General features: G+C 35.8%; 2 protein-coding genes and 1 long non-coding RNA gene across 22 annotated transcripts in view; 1 reads left to right on the top strand and 2 right to left on the bottom strand.

Moving 5' to 3' along the window:
• Window positions 1-26,247, top strand: part of LOC147842141 (uncharacterized) — a 1,078,568-nt gene that overhangs the window by 813,762 nt on the left and 238,559 nt on the right. The gene's annotated exons all lie outside the window — the stretch shown is intronic.
• Window positions 1-26,247, bottom strand: part of fryb (furry homolog b (Drosophila)) — a 127,751-nt gene that overhangs the window by 74,978 nt on the left and 26,526 nt on the right. For 12 of the 18 annotated variants that reach the window (XR_015501329.1, XR_015501331.1, XR_015501330.1 and 9 more), the window contains 4 exons: window positions 9,162-9,352; window positions 3,953-4,006; window positions 3,059-3,198; window positions 1,287-1,377 (listed from right to left, as the gene is read on the bottom strand). Coding sequence is in view for 10 of the 18 variants with exons in the window: in XM_087271033.1 (XP_087127159.1) it covers window positions 1,287-1,377; window positions 3,059-3,198; window positions 3,953-4,006; window positions 9,162-9,352 (476 nt within the window). In the remaining 8 variants the exon portion in view is untranslated. Of the gene's footprint in view, window positions 1-1,286; window positions 1,378-3,058; window positions 3,199-3,952; window positions 4,007-9,161; window positions 9,353-11,334; window positions 11,630-16,066; window positions 16,252-26,247 lie in introns of those variants that run through there. The other 6 variants (XR_015501326.1, XM_087271039.1, XM_087271040.1 and 3 more) reach the window with 2 other exon arrangements.
• Window positions 17,483-22,301, bottom strand: LOC147842143 (uncharacterized). 3 transcript variants are annotated; one of them, XR_015501355.1, is made up of 7 exons: window positions 21,353-22,301; window positions 20,994-21,049; window positions 20,386-20,445; window positions 20,213-20,279; window positions 19,474-19,588; window positions 19,099-19,210; window positions 17,483-17,721 (listed from the first exon to the last, which is right to left on the bottom strand). It is a non-coding gene; the product is annotated as an uncharacterized LOC147842143 (long non-coding RNA). The 3 variants fall into 3 exon arrangements; XR_015501357.1 differs by lacking the exon at window positions 21,353-22,301 and adding an exon at window positions 21,150-21,313; XR_015501356.1 differs by lacking the exon at window positions 20,213-20,279.

Below are 26,247 nucleotides of genomic sequence, written 5' to 3'. Positions count from 1 at the left end.
AGACTTCCTCCAAGAGAAAATATTATCAGTCATACTGTGACAATGTCCTTGCTCTGTTAAACATCATTTGGGAAATATTTAAAAAAAAAATCAAAATGGGTCTAATAATTCTGACTTCAACTGTATATATAAATTAAGTACAGTTCATAAAGCAATCGAGAAAGCAATACAGCAACATTATTATTATTTATTATTATTATTTATTATTTATTAAATTATTATTTATTTATTCATATTTATTAAAAATTAAATTATTACCCCAAAATGATTCATAACCCTGTGGGAATTCTAAATTAAAGTTTTTGTTCAAATGTAAATTAAAAGTAAGTTTAAGTCAGAATGTGCAAGGGGTAGAAATAATATCGGGCTTGAGAGTATATATATATAACAAGTAAATAAAATATAAACTCACTATAAATTCATCACATCAACATCACATCACATCACATCACATCATATCACATCACATCACATCACATCACATCACATCACATCACATCACATCACATCACATCACATAACATAACATAACATAACATAACATAACGTACATAACACACCTGCTGTAAAAAAAGCCACACACACACACACACACACACACACACACACACACACACACACACACACACACACACACACACACACACACACACACACACACACACACACACACACACACACACACATACATACATACATACACACAGTATATAGAAAATATCCAGATGAAGACATAATTATTTCCCCCTTCTATGAAATTTGAATCATTTTTAAATATTTCTCAAGAGCTGTTTAATGGAGAGATCATTTAAACATTTTAAACATAATAGTTTTAATAACTTATTTCTTTTGTTTATGCCATGATGACTGCACATAACATTTTACTAGATATATTATTTTATTTTGCAAGATACCTGTAGATTAGATTAAAGATTCAAGGGCTTAACTAGATTAATTAGGTAACTAGGAAAGATGGCTGAATTAGGAAAGTTATTGGATAATAGTGGTTTGTTCATTAGCCAATGAAACAAAAGAATAATTTCTTAAGAGAGCTAATGATATTCACAGATTTTAAATATAGAATTTTCTTTTTTCCAGTCAAATTTAAAGCAACAACTTTTGTCCAGATAAAGAATGAACAATATAAGAAAATATTAATATTTGAAATAGAATTTTACAGGCGGCTTAATAATTTTGTCTTCAACTGTGCATGCATGCAATCTTTTTATTGTTTCCATTATTGCAATGTAGTTTGTCAATTTTGTGTACAATCGATTACAACCTACCTGTTTTAAAACTTCAATAAGCACCAGCGAGAATATGAAATCGATTGCCAAATCCCTCCTTTCCATCAGATAATCTTTCTGCTGTTCATCACTGAAAGACAGATAGAGTTTTGCTAATTAATCACTGCTTGTTTAGTCAAAGATATAAACTTGCTACTGAGTCTGGAGTCATGAGAGCTTCTGAAAATCTGTGTTTGATTCTAATGCACTGATGCAATCAAATCCAACTGCCAAAAGGTGCTATGTGATTACGACCCCTGGACATCAGATCTGCAGAGATATTTCTACCTTGCCTTTACCACAAATTTGCGTCAACATTAAGGCACCAATAAGAGCAAGTTTCAAAGCATCCACTTCTAAAACACGCAATTAAAACATAAATACGAATGTAAGCTTGCATAAAATGCCCACGCTGAAAAACATGACGCATGCTAATCTTGTTGGTTCAACTATTCGAAAACAGCCGATCATCACAGTGCTACAGCTATTACTGGCCTAATATCAAATGAGCTGCTGAGCAATGCACCGCAGCAGAGATTGTGTTTCATAAGATGAAGGCGAGGCTTCCTGATGACACCCATCAATCACACACTCCCATCCACACCAGGTCACACATACATAAACACACACACTCACACAGAAAACTATTAACACGCTAATGCTAAAGACATTCAATCTGATTATATCACTAAAAAATGATAACTTTTGTGCTTACATTAAAATTTATTCTACAAACAAGATTCTAACTGGTATAACCCCAGCATTTTTGAAATTACAAAAGTTGTTACCAAAAACCTATATTGTAAAATGCAGTGGTTCTCAACCACATTCCTTAAGGACCACCAACACTACATGTTTTGGATGTCTCCTTGGTCTGTCACACCCATTACAGGTCTTTTAGGCTCCGTCTACACTTATGCGTTTTAATTTGAAAACGCATAAGTTTTGCTTCGGTTACGCTATCCATCCACACTTTGCCGGAGTTTTCGAGCGCTGAAAATGGAGAGTTTTGGAAACGCTCAAGATGCCGTTTTCATTCTGAAATGCTGCTGCTCCGTCTCAGTGTGAATGGGGAAAAACGGAGACATCTGAAAACGGAGGCGGGGCTGCCGACATTCGCTACCTGATTGGGGCTTTTGTGTCATATCCTTCCCTTATTCGTCAAGTCCCTATCACATGACTATAACACATGGCTTTAACGCTACCGGAAGACAGCAGACCAGCCTACACTGTAAACAACAACACGGACACAGAAATGCGAGCGTTGTTTGCACTATTGTCTGTTTTAGGCGCCATTGTGCAGTTATTCATTTGTTACGTTTAGTAACAACTCGACCTCATCGTCTGTCCACAAAAATACCTCTCCTGCTTTCTTGCCATCGCGTTTAATGTTCAACCGGCGTTTGTTGACTAAAGATTCACATGCTTCCTGTTTATATTAGAATGTGCATGCCCAGAGTGCGCGAATGGTCACGTGATATAAGTTTTTGGTTGTACAGTGTGGACGGAAATATGTTCAGAAACGCTAGGTGAAACGCTAGTGTGGACGCGAATCGTTTTTGATCTAAAACATTGTTTTAAAACTAAAACGCACTAGTGTAAATGGGGCCTTAGTCTCTGCTAATGAGCTGATGATCTGAATCAGGTGTGAATGGTTATGGAGACATGGACAATGTGAAGACCTGGTGGTCCTCCAGAAACGTAGTTGAGAAACACTGGTATAATGTGTACCAGGAAATAGTTTAGAAATGAAACTTTAAATGTAAGCTCACTTTTTGGACTTGGTGTTTGCACGTGGCCGATACTCATGGGACTCGTCTTCCAAACCGTTCTGTCTTTTATACCAGTCAAACAGTGTCCGCAGGATGGACGGAAGACAATACTCGGCAAGAGAGCTCATAGTGCTGATCAGCTGTGGAAAGAAAGAGGAAATTGCTCATCAACAGATAGCACTGTGTTTGTCACATTACTGTAACAGTACAGTGCAAACCGATAAATAACCGATTTAATGTACTTAATAAATTAAGAACTTAGCGCATAGTATAAGAGTTGGTATGCAACATAAGTGATTGTGCATGAAATGTTATAATTCGGGTCAACAGAAATTAGCCAGAATGAGATTGAGGGAGTGGATGATGTGGTCACACAGGCTGGGCTAAACCAAACAGATGAAGGGAGGGGTGTATGGGCAGAGATGGCCTGGTATTCCCCAAACCACTGTGAGATGTTTTTGTGAACACACACACACACACACACACACACACACACACACACACACACACACACACACACACACACACACACACACACACACACACACACACACACCACACACACACACACACACACACACACACACACACACACACACACACACAGGCTGCTTAAGAATTCAGTAGAGAGGGGTAAAGTCAGGACAGCACAGCACCAGCTACAGGAATGCTATTCTTAGGGTCTGACTGATGATGACGAAAAATTAGCCTGCCAATACAGAAGGGCAGTGAAAGTTTAATAGCATAGCAGCCCATTCATTTATTCTTTGTCATTCTTTTCCAGCATCAATCTACCATAGAGCTATCAAATGATTGAGAACTGAAAACAAAACTGTGTCTGAGCAATGACGGGATAAAATTAGGAAGGATGTGGAAAATGCCACTTGATTTTACCTGGTCAAACTGCGGGTCCTCTCCTCTCTGTAGAGATTTGGTGAGGGGCTTTTCCTGCAGGACATCATAAAGAACATACAGTTAGTATTGTAGATCATCAGCTGCAGATTCCCAGCAGGGTGAACAATGTTTCTTTTGTAATGCATGAACTTGAAAATCACCAAAATAAACACATAACCAGAAGGACCACACGCAATCTATGCCTGTAGACCTTCTCAGACTTCAAACTTCTACATAAACTCCCAAGTGTTGGTTTATTAAATATTTCGACCAGTCTGCCAATAAAAATGTTGTACTCTCAGCTTTACTGAACACATTATTCCACGTTTTTGCAATAAAATCAAGTAGAAATTGCATTAAAACCTTGTCTTAGTGTCTCATCTGAGCGTTTTCAGTGGCTTCATCAAATCAGTAAAGACTCATTTTTTATTTCTTAGCTCTATACCAATAGAATTATGTAAAGCTCATTCATCAGAACCAAACAATCTAAAGATATCTAAGCTTTAATGCACATGTAGAGCAGGAAAGTGGGCCAAGGAGTTCAACTCCAAGGAGAACAACTTAACTGAAGCTGGGTCTGGGGGTCAAATCAGCTGATTAACCTCATAACATGTAGACACACGAGCACGCTTTCAGGCTAAAGATGGTTGACAGGGTCAGATGAAAGGGCAAATAGGAGCTGGGATTCAACAGACAGGTTGAATATAGATGTCTAGGTCATGGTTTGAGTTCTGCTTCTAAAGGGCAATTCAAAACACACAGATGAACGCCAACAAACAAGCCTGTTGGAGTTTGTTGGATCAGTATTTCCAAGAGCGATGATGCCAACCCTATGAGAGCTTGAAGAGATAATCCCAATGATTCGACAATTTTAAGAACAACAAACACTTAATACAGAAATTGACTTCATTGAACATGTATTATTTTATCAAGATATAAATTTATAAAACATATAATTATAATATAAGTTAAGATTAAAATATATACCATTAACTTTTCAGATTTTTACTGCTGTGCATCTTTGTGGAGCTGCTTTGGAATCATAATTATTATGAAAAGCGCAATACAAGAAAACATGAATTTAATGTTTCACAACTGTCGGCATCTGTTGCCTTTGGTTGGAGTTTGTTTTCACCCAGCTGTATATGTTCAATTGCCATTTATTTTATTGTGGAATGTCTATGCGGTATGATAGGATTTTTCAAAACTCTGATGCAATCTGATCAGGCACAAGATGAGATTTACGTAAAATGTCTTTTTAGCTTTAAAACAATAGGCTATTTAATTATTTTAAGATTATAGATGAAGCGTTAGTAGTTATGTTATACATGGTTAATTGTATTCAAGTCAATGAAATAATAACTTTAATAAATAAAAGATCTTTGTAAGAATGTGATGAGCTATTCACTTCTCTGCCAGAGACTGTTCTATGGTTTTAAAACCCTTTTCAAACTGTATCGTTTAGACCTGGATCATTTTTATATTAAAATTTGGTGTCTTTTACTTGTGGATATCTGATGGCTAGCATGCTTCCGCTGACCCAGCTGTGGTAGCTTGGCATAAGCCGCGACGTCAATAAAGAATCTGTCGGCACAGTTCAGCACGGTTGTCTAACCGTGCCGCTGTTCCAGGCTTAGTGGAGAAACAATCATAACGGTACCAAAGTGTTCTTAGAACGGTTCGGCACGATAGTGGAAAAGCGGTTAATGATTAATTAATTAATGTAATTATTGCACGTGCCAATTGTTGGGGCAGTGTGAACGACAGGATGTTTTTACCACATTTTAAATACAACAGCTAACTTGTTTGATGGCGTTTGTCTGTCTGGTTTTGAATTGGCCTTTAACAAATTTGTTATTAGGGTAGTTGCACTTTGTTTCTTAAACATCAATCATATGCAAAGTTACTGCGGTCAATAAAATGTATTGGCTTAATCCTAGATGCATACTAGTAAATGGCTATTGTGAGAAAACTCAGGATATGTCATTCGTTCATTGATTTTTCCATTGGCTTAATCCCTTATTTATCTAGGGTCGCCACAGCAGAATGAACTATTCGAGCATATGTTTTATGCAGCGGATGCCCTTCCTGCTGCAACCCAATACTTGGAAACACCCATTTTTTTGTTTACCCATTCAGCTATTTCGTATATCTTTAGACTGTGGGGGAAACCAGAGCACCTGGAGGAAACCCACAACAAGACAGGGAGAACATGCAAACTCCACACAGAAATGTCAACTGGCCTGGCCAAGACTCGAACCAGAGACCTTCTTGCTGTGAGGCAACAGTGCTAACGACTAAGCCACCGTACCACCCTGGATATGCAATTAAAAAGACATTTGAAACCACCCAATAAATCACCATTTTTTTTCAATTCGGTATTTGTGTTCTGTTCAAAACAATATAAGATATTTTGAAAAATGTTGGGAAACGGCAACCACTGACTTCCATAACAGGAAAAACAAACTAAATGTATTCAAATACTCATCGATATACCTTTTTTTTTTTTACAATGGAATAAAAAAAATAACTCTGTCATGGGTGGGAAAATGACAGAAATGTCATTTTTGGGATAACTATAAATTAAAATCTTTATGAAATTAAAACTGACACTATTTGTTTTGTTTATTAAACACTGCTATTCTTGCGGTAAATAATCAATCTGTGCAAGTAAATTCAAAATAAATGTTTGCCATGCAAATACTTAATGAACATATTAAAAATGAAAAAGACCTCTGCTTCAAATCAGTTTTAGCTGAAACACCGTAACAACACTGAAGAAAAGTTGGAGGGAACGTCTGGTTCAGGTGCTAAAAATGAATTAATCTGCTTCAAGCATGCACTGTCTGTGTGTGGAATATCGTTCAAGGAATGAACAACACAGATAGATAATTCAATAATTTTACTGAGATCTTTGAATGTTTCCCGCTTTGTCCGTGAGCTTTTTGGCTTGAACATACCAAGCAGATGAAACCCATTCCTGTCCACTTAAATCCAGACCCCTGCATAATGGGATTACAGTGATACACGGAGACCAGGCAACCTGAGCCACTGCGGCAAAAACAGACACAGTATCTCACGGCTATTAGTGCAGTTTGAAGATATATTGCTAAGTATTAGCATTCGATGACTGCCAGCTAAAGCAATTACAAATGAAAGCCACAGCAGAGTCATGAATAACTTGTGTGCCAGGGCTGTTAGATGTCTCTCCCCTTCTGTGTAACTGATTAGACAGCGTACTGTACACTTCCTGTTTTCTAGACAGCTCAACATGCCAGATAATCAGCAAAAACCAAACTTGCCGCGACTGCTTATTATATGGGATAGACGTCATTTACTTGCATTTGGGGTCTTGTGTCGGCTGATCCCCATGCTAACAAACTGTTTGACTAGATACGTTCCCATCCAAACATGCAAAATATACTTAAACTGGAATATTGTATAAACATTTCTGAATAATGTAAATTCATTTCCTTTAATAGTAAATTACTTGTGCTTTAGAAGACAAAGACTAAACTAAATGAACACACGATGGCTTTTGAAGGGGCGAGACTATTCAATACAGTTCTGGGAGGTAATAATACCATACCACTTTTGAGGGAGACCTTGGCTAAGGTATTTTTAAAATGACCAAAATAACACTTCAGTTGTTGTACAATATGGTCGGTTTGCTGGTTTGTCCATTAATCAGACCCCCTAGTTTTTCCATGATTTTGTTGTGTGATTTTTTTGCAATAAAAATGTGGTTTTGTGGTGATAATTCCCAGAAATTTGTAATTAATTTGTGATTAAAATATATACATCTATATATAAATATTAAAAATATAAATCTTATTGACCATATTAGGTAGCCTACTATGTTGTTAGGTGTGCAATCTAACACAATGACACAAATCACAAAAATAAAGCTTCTTTATTTTGGTCTCTTGTCAAGACAAGATCTAAAAACGGTATAGATTAAGCCAGAGAAAGGTTGTAATACTCTTGTTTTTATCCACCATCTTGCTTTCTCTCAGATTTCACTCCCCGGAGCATCTGACATCATGTACCTCACACATAGGACATGCGTTTGGGCTTCCCCTACCATAATATACCTAAAACAAGGGTTTTTGTAACACTCGTCAATGGCAGGGAAGAATTTTCTCGCGTTAACTGCAGGGAAATAGTTAAGCGAACTAATTTATTCATTTGAAACTCATCATAATACCAGCCATACATATAAAGCACAAATAATGTCCTTTAATTCAGTTATGTCCTGCTTCTATCGTCCTTGAACCAATCTCCATTATTATAAGCTGCTTACTTTTCGGTCTGTTTGCTAGATGTTTGCTTCCACTTTCTTTTGGAGTCTGAAGCACGTCAAACGCACAAACCACCCAATTGTGTCAAATGATGTCTTATCCTTTTTTGCATTAACTTCACATATTAATTACTCGTGTGCTTCATCTGTGTGTGTTCACCCCCCCCCATCCCCATGTTAGGATAACTTATGATGATAACATTTAGGATAATGTTTTATGAGCATGTATGCATTTAAGTCATGTAAAGCAATTAATTCCAAACTGAAATAAATATATTTGATTATTTGGTTTAGCATTGAATGTTTTGGCAGGTAATTTGCTTTTTTTGCCAAATTAGGAATTAAGAATAAAATTAGGAATTTTGCAGGATCGCAAAAATTGGGGAATTTGTTTTTTATTTTGCGTTGGGCTCAGTGATCACAAAATCGAGAAAACACGGGAGTCTGATTAATGCCCACCCATCATGCCCATTTTTATAACACATGCTCTGTTGACATAGAAACATAGCTATTTATGTGCATGGTGAAATTTATTTGGTAAATAAATAAATATTGGTTTCAAAGTTCTTGATTCTCTTTATTCGCAGGAATTACAATCCAAAATAGCCCGCGATAGGCGAAATCCGTGGAGTAGTCAACTTTATTTTTTTACAGTTATTATAGATGTTTTAAGGCTGTAAAACCCCTCACTACACCCTTTATACACTTTTCTCAGGAGACACGGAGGAGATTGATTGACAATGGTCTACAGCCAATCAGGACGTAGAACACAATGCCCTGTAAAAAATAAACATGTTGAATTGCACTAAAAAAAATTGTGAAACTGCGAGGCTGCAAAAACTGAACCACATTATAGCGAGCAGCGAGTTGTCTGACACGCCATCAAATATAAAAAAATAGGCCTCTTACCAGTGGTTCTGCCATGATGATGCGTATTTTGCGTTCTGACAAGGTGGTGAAGTTGGCGAACAGGCTTTTGAGGACATACTCGCCCGGTTTGCTCTCTGGGTCCACAGTGACCGGCATGGTGGCAACAGGACCTTTCCTCTCGCCCAGAGCACTGCTCACTTGGGGCAGCGGGCGTTTTCCTATGGGGGATGCTGGGAAAAAATAAAAAAGTACAACACAGGATTAGTTTATGATGGACTATGGCTGCACAACAAATAGATTCAGCATTACTATCGTAATATGCGCACACGCAAAAGTCACATTATAGGATGCGCAATGTTGAATCAGGATTACAGCTGACCAAGAGCTACAGTTCAGAACTCGAAATGAGATTTTAACTTTAACTTTGATAAAGATCATCTTTATTGATGCATTTATACAATGATTATGCGGTGTTACAGTATTTTACATTTGATAACTCAATTTCTGTATCTGAATACTGTTTATTATAAAGCACAGTTATTTTTTTCCTTTGCTCTATTGTAATTATCTACGCTTGATTATTAATTTGAAGCATGATTCGCTCCACAACAGAATCAAGCTTAATTAACAAATTATATCCAAAAAGAGGTGCTGTATTCAAGCCATCTGGTGAAATCATATAGCTATCTCAATTCATGAATATATTGCAGAAAAAGAAATTATATCAGACATCCAGCCCAATTATAGACTTCAATTGTTGTGCTTATCGTTCTAGATATGACTGGATCAGCAGTGCTCAAGCTCTGACATGTCGTGTGGTGCTGGTGATAAATCCAGCTTGTGTAATTTTCTAAACCCACAAAGATATAAATAGTGTCTGATCAATGCAAGTCAGGTTATCAAATAAAATATATACAAAGAAAAATCAGAGATATAAACCGAAACTGCTGCTATCAATGTTCGAGTTGCGGCCTAGAGTTGAATCTATGCCTTGAGAGTACAGTCAGCCAGGACTGGAGCAGCTGGTGTTTTCATTTTTGGCATGACCATGTCATCGTTCCCAAAGGGGAAAGGGGGGTCAGCCGGCTGGCCGGGGCCGGGGGAGCCCACGTCATGTGGCTGCAGGGGCTTCAAGCATGTGCTTCACTTAGAATAGACCCCTGCAACCTCACAAGTCACAAGTTGAAAAACGAACTGAAAAAATAATCTCCCTAACAGGAGCAACATGGGTTTGAAAAGACGTGGAATAACTCAAAATAAAGCAATTATCTTAAAATGAGGATTGCATAAGCAGCAATCCCCAGTTCAGAATTAGGGAGTCCCAGAGAGGTCCTTCACGAACATGCTTTTGCTCATTTAAAAGTAAAGCAAACCCTGTTAAAGTCGAAACACTAATGCATTACTACTGTAATAACAGCAAACAAGCAGCATCTACAGTACGTACACTGTCCTCCCACATACTCAGAACCAAGCTTTTTCCTTAAATCTGAAATGTGAGCTAGTCTTTTCTGAAGAATAAGAAATGATATTTGTCGATGCAAAAGTCATTAACCAAAAAAGTGTTACAGTCTTGTGGACATTTATTATTAAGTGTTGCTTCTGTATTATTATCTGCAGTTGCGTTCAGAGATTCAAAATGAGATCCAACCAAAAAAAACGCACTGTATGTAAAGCTGATATTTTGCAGTGTGAAATTTCTGTGGCAGACCTCGGACTTTAAACTTCACACCATGTTAATGAGAGTTCATGACCTGACAGCAGGGTTTAACTGCTCAGGTCAAGGGTAGAACAATGGAATGACAGGTTACTTCAGTGTGCTAAATGACATGAGATTTAGCTGGAAACCTAAATATGAAGCAGCTGCTGGATGCCAAACAACTCTCTCAAAGCAAAAGTCGGTCACCGATTTATTCATGTTTGATATGAAATCACTACATGCTGTATGGATGACTTGACAGTCATCTGCAGACAACATTAACGTCAACGTTATTTATGGACAAACAGTGTTCGTCAATTGACACCCCTAAAACTGAACCTGAGCGCTTCAAACTGTAAAGTATGAGCCGCTGGAAAGCAATTGTGAAATACTTCACTCGCTTCATGAGCCTTGAACACACTATCAGGAATCCACAGAATGCAACCTCCTTACAGCAAGCGTAGCGAGCAACAAAACACCCACGCAGCCGTAGACCTTTCGCTCAGTGGCACCTACCAAGGCCCTTGATGAAGCTGATGACGCTGGCCCGACTCCACCGCACGGGAGAAAGCTCCATGGTGCGGCCGTGTCAGTTCCAGTAGTCCGAAACAAAACTAGCCCTCTACCAGCACCAGAGTTCCATAATTCCCATCTGTTTTCCCGCCCTGTCTTTGCGGACATGCACCATGCTGGGCAGCCCTATCAAACTTTAGGTTAGCAGGACTTTGCTCTTAAGTTATGGGAGTAGTTCAAGAAACACAGCCGTCCAGTGTAGCTCCTCATGGACTTTTGACAGAAGCAAGCCCTAACTGAGAGAAGGTCAAGCTGGAACTCTAGCAAAGCAGAGAGAGAGAGAGAGAGAGAGAGAGTGTGAGAAAGAGAGAGAGAGAGAGAGAGAGTGTGAGAAAGAGAGCGAGAGAGAGTGGGAGGGACTCTGTGGTGCTATATTTAACCTCAGAACTGACACACTCTAACACATTAAATCCTTTTTCTGGGAGCACATGAAAATAATATGAAAGGCAAAGGACTCTAGATTTTGCCTATTTTACCAAAATAAAATAAGATCATGCCTTGATTTTTAATTATTTAATTAGGACAGTAAAGTCTGACTATGCTTAGACAAAATTGTTGTCACTTAACAGAAATAATGTCCAGTATAGCAGTGGTTCTAAACTAGTTTGGCCATGGGACCCACATTTGTACATAGTCATCAAGCCGCGACCCAAATTTTTAGGAACTATAATATAATTTTAGGAATTATAATTCATTTGTATTTATTTGTTAACATGCACAAGTAGTGACAGATAAATCATAAGAAAATCACCAAGGCTTACAAATAAACAATATTTTATTGCTGTCATTTAACAAAATGCATCAAATTCTAGTAATATTACAGAGTAAAAACGTCAAATACTGTAAACAGTGGTTAAGGAAAAGTTCAGTTGTCGCACACTGATTAAAAAAAAAAAAATACTGATATAAGCAAAATAAGTAAAAAATTACATTTTTGATGTTTTTTTGACTACACACTCCGCGACCCACTGAAAATGTTCCCATGACCCACTTTTGGGTCACGACCCACCAGTTGAGAAACACTGCAGTATAGAATATAAAGTCATGCTGCAGTGGAAAAAGAATGAATATTGTGTATGACTCCCATGAGCTTGGAGGACGGCATCCATACATCTCTGCAATGACTCAAACAACTTATTAATAAAGTCTGGAATGGCAAAGAAAGCGTTCTTGCAGGACTCCCAGAGTTCATCAAGTCTTTGTGTTCATTTTAAATGCCTCTTCCATCTTACCCCAGACATGCTCAATAATGTTCATGTCTGGTGACTGGGCTGCCCATAGAGCACCTTGATCTTGCTTTCAGGAACTTTGATGTGGAGGCTGAGGTATGATAAGGAGCGCTATCCTGCTGAAGAATTTGCCCTCTCCTGTGGTTTGTAATGAAACGGGCAGCACAAATGTCTTGATACCTCAGGTTGTTAATGTTGCCGTAAACTCAGCAGATCTCTGAGTTTCTGAGTTTAGCCCCTATATTGAATGTAACCCCAAACCATGATTTTTCTTCACCAAACTTGACTGATTTCAATGAGAATCTTGGGTCCATGTAAGTACCAATAGGTCTTCTGCAGTATTTGTGATGCAGTTCAACAGATGATTCATCTGAAAAATCGACCTTTATTCAATTTAATACCAAGTTATTATTTTTTTGCTCTTACAATGAAATTGACGTCAAGACGTTTGTCAAATAGTGTACTTAGCATAATAATGGATATTATGGCACTTTAATACTCAATATGATGTCATAAAATTTACATGGGTACTTCAATATTATAAAGGCATTATGGTCTCATAACTGATATTCCAATTATATTATATGTACAATTGGTATTAAGCCTTCATAAGGAGTATTGTGATGTCATAATTGCAAATTAATGCATATGATGATACAATTAATGGTATTGTGGTGCCATAATGAGTATTATGACATCATAAGCCACGTTATGGCATAATGATTGTTATTCTAGTATTCTACAGGAGTAAATTTAACTTCTATCTCAAAACTACAGCTAAATTTACACACACAAAATAATTGTGAATAAGCAAAGTGAACCATCTCCTGAATTATGTTTATCATATCCGGTTCAAGTGATAGAAAAGTACAGAATGATGCAGTGAACATAAGATAATAAGACCATTCAAGTGTGTGTTAAAAGGTTTCAGCAACTGCACTTTCATTTATCTCTCCCTATCTCTCCATTCCTCTACTTTTCTTTATTCTCCATTCACCAGTTCTTGATCATACACAAACAAATCCACAGCACATAGATCTGACATAATTAAAGATCTGATCTGACAGAACAGACTTGGCATCTGGAAAGCGTATAGCAAGCAATAGGGAATGAAACTGATGGTTTAAGGAGAGAGAGAGCACGCGGCAAAAAGAGATCAGGGAAACTGGAAAGAGATTTGAGTGGATTTGCTTGAGTGAGTTAACAGACTGTTATCAGGCCACCTGTTCTCCTTCACAGGGATTGAGCAGCACCCATAAAACACAAGGGAGCAAATTAAAAGCTGCTGGACAGCAACATAACTCTTGTGTATAAGAGAAGCACATCTTTATCACCTTCAGCGGAAAGTCCAACCTCTGCTGACAATGTAAGTTTTAGATCCCTCTAACAGTCAATGAAATTGTAACAAGCTCCTTTATATACACACAAAGAAGTCATTTGTGTGATTAAAGAGTTAGTTTAAACTTGATGATGTGTTCTAGTCATATTTATTATTCATTCATTCGTTCATTCATTTTCTTGTCGACTTGGTCCCTTTATTAATCCAGGGTCGCCACAGCAGAATGAACCGCCAACTTATCCAGCAGGTTTTTACACAGCGGATGCCCTTCCAGCCACAAACCATCTCTAGGAAATCACATTTGTTATCTCAATTCAAAATAATCATTGCTTTTTGACTGTCAAATTTAATTCAATTTCTGATTTAATCTGAAACTTAAATTGAAATGAGGAAACCTTTACGTCAACATTTTAACAGCTAATCTATAAAATCAGTTTAATAAGATTTTTTTTTTTAAATCATTCAAAAGATAAATTATTTTAAAATAAATCTTTATCATCTTCAACGGAAAGTTTATCCTCTGCTGACAATGCAAGTTTTAGATCCCTCTAACTGAATTAAATTGTAACAAGCTCCTTTATGTATACACAGATAAGTAATTTTGCGAGATAAAAGAGTCGTTTTAAACTTGATGATGTGCTCTGGTCATATTTATTTTCTTAATTTAATATACTTCTTGCATAATGACAGATTTTATTCAATTCATGTTTTAATCTGAAACTTGAAATGAGGAGGTTTTATGTCAACATTTTAACAGCTAACCTATAAAATCAGTTTAATAGGAAAAACAAATCATTCAAAAGGTGAATTGATTTTAAAATAAATCTTTATCACCTTCAGCGGAAAGTTCCACCTCTGCTGACGATGCAAGTTTTAGATCTCCCTAACAGTCAAATCAATTCTAACAAGCTCCTTAACATAAACGCAAAGTCATTTGTGAGATAAAAGAGTTGATGTTTTCTAGTCATATTTAGGATCTCAATTCAAAATAATCCTTGCATTATGAAAGTCGAATTCTATTTACTTCATGATTTAATCTGAAACTTTAACTGAAATGGGGAAATGTTTATGTCTACATTTTAACAGCAGATCAATAAAATCAGTTTAATAATAAAAAAACAAATCAAACTAATCAGTCAAAAGATGAATTGATTTTAAAATAAATCTTTATCATCTTTCGCAAAAAGTCCCACCTCTGCTGACAATGCAAGTTTTAGATCCCTCTAACAGTCAATTTAATTGTAACAAGCTTCTTTATACATACAAATAAGTCATTTGTGAGGTTAAAGAGTTTGTTTTAAACTTAATGATGTGTTCTAGTCATATTTATAATCTCAATTCAAAATATTCATTGCATTATGACAAGTTCTATTCAATTTATGGTTTGATTTGAAACCTTTATGTCAAAGTTTTAACAACTACTCGATATAAAATCAATTTAACACAAAAAAAGAATCAAACAAATCATTCAAAAGATGAATTAATTTTAAAATAAGATGAACTCATGTACTGTACAAGACGTTCTCTCTCTGTCTCCCCAACTTGAAATAGCAACACTTAAACAAAACACACTCCATATTCCACTCAGCCTTTGCAATTAGAACGAATTATTACTAACGATGCCATCTTACATCATCACAGATATCTGATGTCACTGTGAACACAGTCATCGTCACGAATATCATCAGAGAGTCAGAGAATAACCTTGACGTGGTGCGCGCTCGCATGCAGTGATGTTTGTCTTGTATTGACAGTGCACGTGATGAAAACAACAGCGCAAATCCTCCCGATCACATCACGAGCCCGTTTGGTCTGCAGTCATTATATAACGCGACCTCTCCAGCCAAACACTAATGAACCGGACAAATGCATCATCAATGTATATGCCAATAATCCCATTCAACAGCAGGACGTAAACATCCAAGAGAGTCTCCAGATGTAGCTGACATGATATAAACAGGATTTAGATCTCATTGTTATGATGTCAAAGCATCCTCAGCAGAACATACAGTAAACAACTCTGTCCTACACAAGGGTCAGCACGCAAATGTAGCCGCATCTCACATGGATGTAGAACATTGCGTGTGTCTGTAGAGTTGATACTCACGGCTGCCCCAGGATTTCAGCAAAGACTTGATGCTGATCTCGAAAAAGCCTGAATCCTGCTGGCTGGCCATGGTTGGGGACCAGCGCTGACAGTCCAGGCAGAGAGAGAGATGGAGGAGTGAGAGGCCGCTTTATAGCGCCATACGCTGCAGCACTGCCTTCCCCTACGTGTCCTGTGTCAGCTCTGAGCACCAACTGTTCTCTCCTCTACATCTCTCTCCTGCCCCCTCCTTCCCTTAGTGCTCTCTCATCAGCCGCTCTCTCTCTCTTGCTCAGGCACGCTCTGCATTAAGAGGATTGGCTCCCAGAGAGCGAATGAAAGAGAGAGAGAGGAGAGCTGCTGTTTGTGTTGTCCAGTCTCCCTGAGAAGGACATTAAGGAAAAGAGAGGGGGAGGGGTTTGTTTGTTTGTTTGTTTGTTTACTGCAGTGCTGCTCTGGTAGGACTGGTACAAGACTGCACCTCAGTGTTCCCGATTCACTAAAATGCAAATATGTTTTCAGGATGGCACTGCAGAGATCTCAAGATGATTCCCTGACACTCAGCAAATCTGCTTGCAATATTTGAGATTACCTTAACAGCAACAACAACGCATACCTCAATTTCAGCTTGTATAGCGCTTTTGGGGATGGTCTTTAAGTATTGTATTAGAGTTGGGCATTTTTCTAAATTTAATGGAGCACTCACTTACAGGTCACATAAAGTCAACAGTATTAACAGTTAACAAAGAGCTTGAAAATAGCAACTTTTCACTTTCTGTTGGTCTTAGTACACTATAGAACTGCAGAAGAGTCAAGCTTTACATAGAAAAATGATCTATTTTAGAAATTTTTGAGCAAGATGCTAATGGTTTAATCCAATTCAATGATTTATGCAAAGCTAAACTAAGATAAAAGTGCTTCTGCTAGACCTGGAGATAAATGTATTAAAAATGGTAGTGGTGGGCCGCTATCTGCTAAAAAAAAAATCCGCCGTTGATCTATTCACAAAGTTGGTTTGAGAGCTACACTGTAAACGATTTCTTGTTAAATTAACAGTAAGTTACTGGCAACAATTATCCAGTAGCTGCTGTATTTCATAAAACAGTAACATTACTGTAATACTAATTACATTAGTATTACATTTACTGTAAAATGTAATACATCATTTTACTGTTGTTGATTTTTACTGTAACACCAATTACAGTAGTGATACACATACTGCAAAACTGAAAACAGTATTTTATTGTACATTTTTACCATGAAGAACTACGGTATTTTAACGTTACTTTCATTATTACTGTATAGTATTTTACAGTTATTAAATGTTATTTTATTTTATTTAATAGTGCTACTTTATAATGGGTAAAAATGTTCAAAAATTGCACAAGTGTTATTTTAACTGTTCAAGAAATACAAGAAAAATAAAGAAACTGAAACTTTAACTTCACAATAAAGGTTTATTGTGTAAACCATGCTAAAACAGTAGCAATTATTCAATATAACAAAGCAACAGAACCCTAATAAACAATTGATCATTAAAACCAGTCAACAATTAATGCATCAAAAATTATTATATTTTAAAAACAGGTGAAAATACTGCTACAAGACAGGAAATGATGAAGGCCAAATGATGTGGAAAGGGACAGTGAAAAAGGGCTGGAGCACTTCTGATGATCCTGCAAAAATGACAAGCAAAATCAATCACTGAAGTAAAAACTGATCATCCCTCAAACCATTTAATTCATTCAGAAACGAAACACTGCACTGTTGTTTTTATATATATATATATATATATATATATATATATATATATATATATATATATATATATATATAAATATATATAACAGTTATAATATATATATAACAGTTTTTTTAATTGTTTTTGTTGGTGAAATACAGTTTGTTGTCAATTCGAAATTACACTAACGTTAATGGGGAAAAGATCAGCGGGCATTGTTCTTGAAGATCGCTAGTCAGGTGTCCACACAGGTGTGTAAAAAATAAAGTCTCATCTTAACTTAATGTCCGACTCTGTATAGCTCGAATATCTGATTCCATGATCACACTACTAGTGCTTCCACGGATTTAAGAGGGGTAAACACAGTTCATTCTCACTTTAAGAGGCTACATATTTAAAATTAAATAAATAAAAATAATCTAATTTAACGTGACTAATGTTAATTAAATACTTTTAGGCTTTTAACACGTATAAATCCACTTCTAACTTACAGATAAGATTGCGTTAGAGAACATGAAAGCCGTGGGTGATTTTTTAAAATAATGCTAATGATGAGTTACTGATATTTGGTTTGCATAAAACAAAGTAATCACTAAGCATTAATTTTAGGCAAAATCTGCAGAGAGGCTCAGCGACACGAGGAAATGTGTTAAAGTTGAGTAGAGAACTAAAGAGCAGTCTAGCCTACTTCATGAAATGTTTGTGGTAATATTCTGCTGTCAATTCTGAATATCACACTAACTATACAAAAAAAAAAAAAAAAAAAATACTAATACTACTAATACTTCCCTTCTTAGACTTTACAGACCTGAAACTTGTCTATAGCACTTATTCATTGTTGTTCTTAGTTGTGTAAATTGCTTCCTTGTCCTCATTTGTAAGTCGCTTTGGATAAAAGCGTCTGCTAAATGACTAAATGTAAATGTAAAATGTAAATTCGTATTACTGTATTTTAATATGCAGCCGTGATGGCATGTCAGCGAGACAAATAAACATTTTATCGAGTCATTTCATACAATTTATTTATTTATTTATTTATTTTTATTTATTTTTTATACAAACCCTCTAGTGACATTTCCTCAAACTAAATCATCATGACGTTACTGTGCACAGCATCAGTAAAACGTTGAGAATAATTTAAATACTTAATTTTTTAAAACAGTCACTGCTGACAATGACACAGTTAATGACACACTATACATCAAGCTCATTAACATTAACTTATCTGTATATCTGTGTACTCAGAAACTAACATTAAAGCTAAGCTTACAGAAATCCTGTATGCATGACAATATAAAGATGTATTACTCACTGATGTCGAAGCACTTCCAGGTCATCAGAGATGTAGACAGGACAGAATATGTGCTATCAAATGAGCTCTTGTGCAGCCTTTGTTGGACATCCAGGTAGTATGTTCACCCACACTGTAAGAAACAAAAACAGAAACAATTTATTAAAATGTGAGGATAGTAAACATGTTTGGTCTACAGAGAGAAGAAAATGTTTACTTTAAGCATTGATCCTAATGAATCTATTTCTGAACTACATTTAACCTTATCACGGAAACAGCATTTTTGAGCTTTTAGACCAGGGGTGCTCAACCTTGTTTGCTTTAAATTAGAATTAAAACAATAAATCTCTATGTCAAATAAAATACTTCAGATCTAAATAAAGCAGGTGCTTTTACCTAAAGGTTCCTTCCCTCCAGTTAGTTTGGCTGCAAATCCCTCCACATCTGTGCTTTATTCGGTTCTTGTCTTAAGAGTAACTGGTGTCACATTCCAGGTTCATCACAATCTGAGCTAGAAAGACAATATGGCAAAAGACAAGACATATATAAATAAGTCTCAGAATAAAATATTTAAAAGGATAGTTTACTTTTTTGCCACCATTACTCCATGTGTTTTAAATCCGTTTAAATTTCTGTTAAACACTAAAGCAGATATTTTGAAGAATGTTAGTAACCAGTAACTATTGACATCCATATTTGAACCAAATTTCTTTAAAAAATACGAGTTTGTGTTCAACGGAACAAATTAAATGTATAACTATTTTGAAACAAGTGGAGGATGCCAAAGATGCTATTATTTTCATTTTGGGGTGAACTGTCCCTTCAATTCAAGTGTCAAGCAATAGTCATAAAAACTGATGTGTCGCTTGAGGAAAACTAAATCAAGTACTTTCTTTGAACAAGCAGAATCATTATGCCATTGTATTCAGTGATTCTCTTTTACATTTTCCCACTATAAAACGATAGCTTCACCATGCAATCTATGTTAACACAAAAATGAATAGCATAAAATAACATATTGAACTAAACTTACAGTTTCCAGGCTGTTTGAAAAAAAAAAACACATACGCCCAGTAAAATTGCAAATAAACATAAAGACAACAGTTATAGAAAAAAATGTTTGTCTAATATTTACTCAGCACTTGGTAGGCAGATAGCATAGGCGTGGCTGTTTTAACACCAGATTTTTTTAATCTTAAGAACTGCTGGAAGAAGAAAAAGAGGTTGTACATGAAACTCCTCACAACAAATCTGTGAACAACTTGACATTTAAAAATCTAATCAAAATGAGGAAGACATCAACATTACCTTGAACAATCAAGTGAGGAGTGATTGGTAGCATCAGTTTTTCAACATCAATTACTGTAGCTGAAAAACAGATAAATATAATAAGAGTAAAATAAGACTTAACATTAATTAATCTAAATCTATGGTACAACCATACCAATCTGTATGGGGTTAAAATACATTTGTACACAAATCATTCCCTGACCCCATCAATTTCTCTTAGAATAGGATGGATATATATATATATATATATATATATATATATATATATATATATATATATATATATATATATATATATATAGTGATAATGACTTTGGCTTATATCTGTGTACTCAGAACGTACACTCACCTCAGGTACACCTGAACACCAAAAATTAAATGTACAGTTAATGACACACTATACATCAAGCTCATTAACATTATTGAGAAATAGACAATTAATATGTATTTTGTTAATATTAACGTTAGCTTAAAATAATTAAACTGCATTTAATTTTCAGCTCCATTTAATAAAACAGTTAAGACTCATTTCATTATGAGTTTAGTTTAAATAACTAACTTACAGTTGAAAAATTTTACCATAATGATAGCTTAGTCATAATGACTATGTGAAGACCAGAGCTTACCTTAACGGTAAACGTTTAACTTTTCATGGTGACTTCGCCTTCATCTCAGTGTTGTGCTGAAATAGAGAATTCATTAATGCAGTTACAATAAGTTAAAGTTATGTTTTTTTCAGGTAACTTAACGTATGGTCAAAAACTCACTCAAGATAAACTCACTGTATCTAATACCTCGCAAACACTACAATGACCGCCTGGCGTCTGTTATTTCTTGTTTAAAATACCGTTTGTTAACGGATAGCGTCACATAAGAACCTACAACTAATGTCACTTGGTTAATTCTTTTAAATTACACACACAATACACAGAAATACTTATAAAACAATCCTTTAACGGACAGAATTTGACTTTAAAACACTTACCGAGGATGAATTCGCTGGATGAAAGACGACAGGTGAATTTCAAATTAGGAGAGCCGTTGCCTGCATGTCGAGTCGTGTCCGTTCGGTTCTATGAATCGGCTCCTTAGTGCACAGTAAAGAATCAAATCCGCCTAAAACCGATTCCTTTTTGTATATGATTCATTACTATTTCGTTATACTGCTTGGCCACACGCATTTATACACTAATTATACACTAATTGCATATTGCTGAATGTGCTTGTGAACACGTGTGATCAAATAATTCCCGAGCAAACGGTTCAATTCGGTTCAATACGATTTTGAGTTGCTCGAATGCTGAACCGAACCAGTGCAAACGTTATATTGATTACAATATAGTAACATTGTTTTTTATTCACTTTACCAGCGAAATTATTACATATATCTGACCTTGACAATAAGAATAAAGTTCGTTTGAAGTGTTTTGAGAATTATATATAAATTTTTTTTTTCTCCCAGAATTCATTTCACATCTACAAGCAAATGGTAATGGCGGATGAGAAAGCCCAGCTAATATTATAAATATTGCGTTTAATATGTCACGAAATGAAATTTTAACAGTGTTTCATGCGAGAATGTAGTTCTTACAAACTCAAATCTGTGGTTTATTTATAGATATCATGCGTAAATTTTAGTGCTTTGCCGATAGCAGATTCTGACCTCCAGGGTGTCCATCATCACTCATGTATCCGGCGAAACGAGGTTATAATCGGCTAGACATGTGAGACTTGCCCCGGTCTTAGATGGCTCTATAATGAATGTGTTATAAAATTTAGTTTTAACCGTTTTTCATGCGGGAATGTAATTGTTTTTAACTCAAGTCTGTGGTTTATTTATAGAGATGGTGGGTATTTTAAAATATTGTTTTGAAAATGCGGAGATATGTGACCTCCATGGTGATGACGGTTGCCCAAACCTCATGAATCCGTCTAAAGCAGGCTGGTCAATATGACATTTAAGCTGACTTTGGTTTCATGATGAATCAATTACTTTTGTTCCAGTTTACGTTTTGGTTAAGCACAAAGTTATGTTGATTAAAAATGATTTAATATTTTCATGTTAACCTTATAAAATTAAGGTGCAGTACACCCAAATATGGAAAACCAGGGGACAGTTTTATGCACTGAACAGTCTGAAGAAACTGGTTATTTTATTTTTCTTCACAAAATACTTTGTCAAAAATAAATAAACATAATAATAATAATATAAAGTGTGTGTAGAGTTTTTCATGGTCATTTGCAGTACTGTATTTAGATGCACAGTAACTGATTTTTTCCCAAAATTCATTGTAAAATCTGCAGTAGCATACTGTTAATCATGTTCACAGTATGGAAATGTTGAGAATACATTATCATGCTGTGAAAACAGCAATATATACAGTAACACACTGTACACAGCTTATACAGTAAATAACTGTTGAGAAATGCAGTATAATACCGTGAAAACAACAGAAATCGTTTACAGTGTATATCTATTCTACGCAAGCTATGAGGACTTTCACCCTGATATTTTAGTGTGGATGTATACCTGGCCATCGAGCCGTCTAAAAAAAGTGCCCTTCTGAATCAAATCAGCAGGATGCCTGACTTTAACTGCAGTTCGGCGGTTAACTTTCACTCATGAACATTTTATTCATCCCCCGTGACAATCTGGGGTATTAGAGGCAAATAAGTAGTAAGGACTGGTAAGAGTGTCACGAAATTTAAACGCACACCAAATGGAAAGAAAACATTGAATTTTGCAATGTGTGTGTGTGTGTAGCCCTTTACTGACAGCTGCGTGTGTGGATCTAGTCGGAAAATATGGTAAAAAGTCCTACATGTCGGTAATAGTTTATATAATGCCACTAATATCTGCATACTCCACATGTCTTAATTGCATTTCTGTTTAGTTCAGTTATGACTTAAGTCGGATTGAGGTAATCAAAAATCACTGTTTGGAGCTTATGTAGGCCTACAAAACAGTTTAAGATTCATGTTTAACTGAATAAACAGTTAGTAAACACAAGTACATCTTATTGAACATCATTTACTTTCATCACCAATTATCATATTGGAACAGTTTCTTAAGCAGTTTGTGATGCATTTTGGAAACAGGAGAGGAGTCTCTGGTATAATGTGCCACCTGGCTTGAGAAACTCGTTCTCAAAGACTTATTATTTGGGTAGCACACATATTCTGAATGCCTTTGGCAGAATTCAAATGAGCCATTTTAATCTAGACTAATTTAGAGATTAATCTAGATTTTAAAAAAAATCTATGCCCACCTATAAAAAATGGTAAAAGTCTTTGTCTGAACGAAGACAAAACAGTGTATTGTGCTTGGCAATTCTAACCAAGTTACCCTCAAATTATCTTCCCCACATTTTAGCCATGTAGTTTAAAATTTGGGTGTGAACTTGAACAGTAGTTTAAATTTTAATAAACAGGTATATTCAGTGTTCAAGGCTAGCTTTTTTCAGCTTCGCCTTCTTGCCATTTATGAGCCAGCATGACCTAGAAAAAGCCATTCATGCTTTTATCAGTTCTCGTCTGGACTATTGCAATGCACTCTATGTTGGAATTAACCAAACCCTACTCCATCAGTTACAACTAGTGCAAAATGCTCGTGTGCTGACGAATAGTTGCAAACATGAGCACATTACACCTGTTTTTTTACTCTCTTCACCGGCTCCCTGTTAAATTCAGAATTTATTTTTAACTACTTTTGTTTGTTTTTAATGCAGTTAATGGTCTTGCACCTTCATATTTATGTGAGACTTTAAAGGTTCATAAACTGAACAGGGCCCTACGATCAGCAGGTCAGTTGTTGCAGGAGGTCCCCAGACCCAGGTACAAACAATGGGGTGATCGTTCATTTTCAGTGGTAGCTCCAAAACTGTGTAAAATGATTTTCTAAAAAAGTGAAGTGTTCCTTAAATAACAATTAATTGAACATTTTTGGAAGTGAAGTTTTTTGTGAAGTGAACTATGGAGTGTTTTTCGTGACATATAGGCTAAAACAAAACTAAAATAAAACTATAATTAAAAATATAAGCAGATTTTTAATAAGACAGGCTGTTGACACTGTGTTTCTATATGAAAATGTAATAACAATAACTTTTCTAATATACAATGATACAAACTGTTAAAGCGAATAAACAGGTTAAACGGGATGGTTCACCCAGAAATGAAAATGTACATTTAATCTACTCATCCATGAGTATTTTTTAGGTTGAATAATAAAGAAGATTTTTACCTGAACCCGTGGTGTTTTTTTCCAATTTGTATAATGTAAGTCAATGGACACCAGTTTTTGAGATAAAAAAAAAAAAACACATACAAACAAGCCCAAATCAATCCCTGATGATACACTGAGCTCTTAAGACATACCAAGCCATCAGCAAAAAACCCCAACGGTGTTGCTACATTGGCTGCTGCTGCATGAACAAACCAAATGGGTGGCAGAACAAGAAACGAGAGCTTGTCGATGTTTTAAAACATAAACTAGCACTTACTTTACTTGTGCATATGCTGAAAACTGCTTGACCAGGCTGTGGATTGAAGCGTATACCCTCTAAAATAAAAAGTTTCGCGTTATAACACCTCAGCGATCAGTAGCCATTGGTGTTAATTTTAACTTGTTTGCATGTGTTTGTTTTTAATCTCAATAATCTGTGACCCTTACTTGCTTTCTTCGAATCATTAAGGATCTTCAATAGTTGAGTAAATTCACTGTAAACTTTATTTTTGGGTGAACTATCCCTTTACCTTGTTAGCAAACTCTGTTTTATTATCTGGATTGTCCAATTTTGGCTTTGAATTTTGCATTGAAGAAATCAGAGCCCTAAAACCCCGTGTGAAAAACACCTGAAAAAGTGGGCGTGTACAAATGCAATCTGCAAATTATATGGTTGTGGTTTGATATTGATGGATTAACATAGAAATTAGAAAAATAACGTATAAAATATGTAGAAATATAGTAGTGTTCTGCAAAAAAATATTTATTAAAATGTCTCATAAAACTTAGAAATGCCTGTGATATTTTAGTACTTTAATATTACATGCACAATTACATTTTATAAAAACAGGTGGAGGCAAAAGGCAACACTAACAGATCACTAACAGATCATGTGTGCTTTTTTCATTCATTCATTCATTCATTCATTCATTCATTCATTCATTCATTCATTCATTCATTCTGTCTGAGATGGTGACAAATGAGTGTGTGGAAGTGAGATTGCATCTTCACACCATCTGCTGGTAGACACTTAGCACTGCAGACTAACATTGGAAGATCATACAAGGTACACACACGCACGCACACACGCACTCACACAAACACACACACACTTCTAAAGCAAAAAAGTGGTTAAGTACTACAATGCTGAATCTGATCAATGAGGAAGCTGCAAGTTCACGCCATGACATCATGTTTTCTTCATTCTCATGATAGTGATGTGAGCATTAGGTAATGGCCCTTTGACAAACATAAAATAATAACAATCTTCGTCCACATGATACCCTTTTGCTTTTCATGTTAAAAAAAATGGAAAAAAAAAGACAAAGAAAAGAAGGAAGAGACGAGCACTGAATCATCTAAACCTGTAGGGCTTGTCTAAACTTTCATCTACTGTAGGAACAGAAAATGTATGGCTAGAGATTGCTAGGATATAGTAGTCTCAGTGTATACTAACAGTATAAGAACGTGGAGCAAAGAATTTGTAAGGGATGTGTATTTTTTTTCTTTTTCAAAAAAACAAAACAAAAAAACATTTTATAAAATTTAAAGAATCACATATAATTTTAAATATAGTTTCTTATTGAAAAAATTGAACTTTTAGCTTTCAAGGCAGCATGTTTTCATTACAAAAGTTATTCAGATATGTAGCTAGTTCT

The sequence above is a fragment of the Danio rerio genome, chromosome 10 (genome assembly GCF_052040795.2).
Source record: "Danio rerio strain M-AB ecotype USA chromosome 10, GRCz13ab, whole genome shotgun sequence".
Taxonomy (NCBI): Eukaryota; Metazoa; Chordata; class Actinopteri; order Cypriniformes; family Danionidae; genus Danio; species Danio rerio.
The sequence above is the reverse complement of the archived record's forward strand: the minus strand, read 5'-3'. Positions and strand labels throughout refer to the sequence as shown.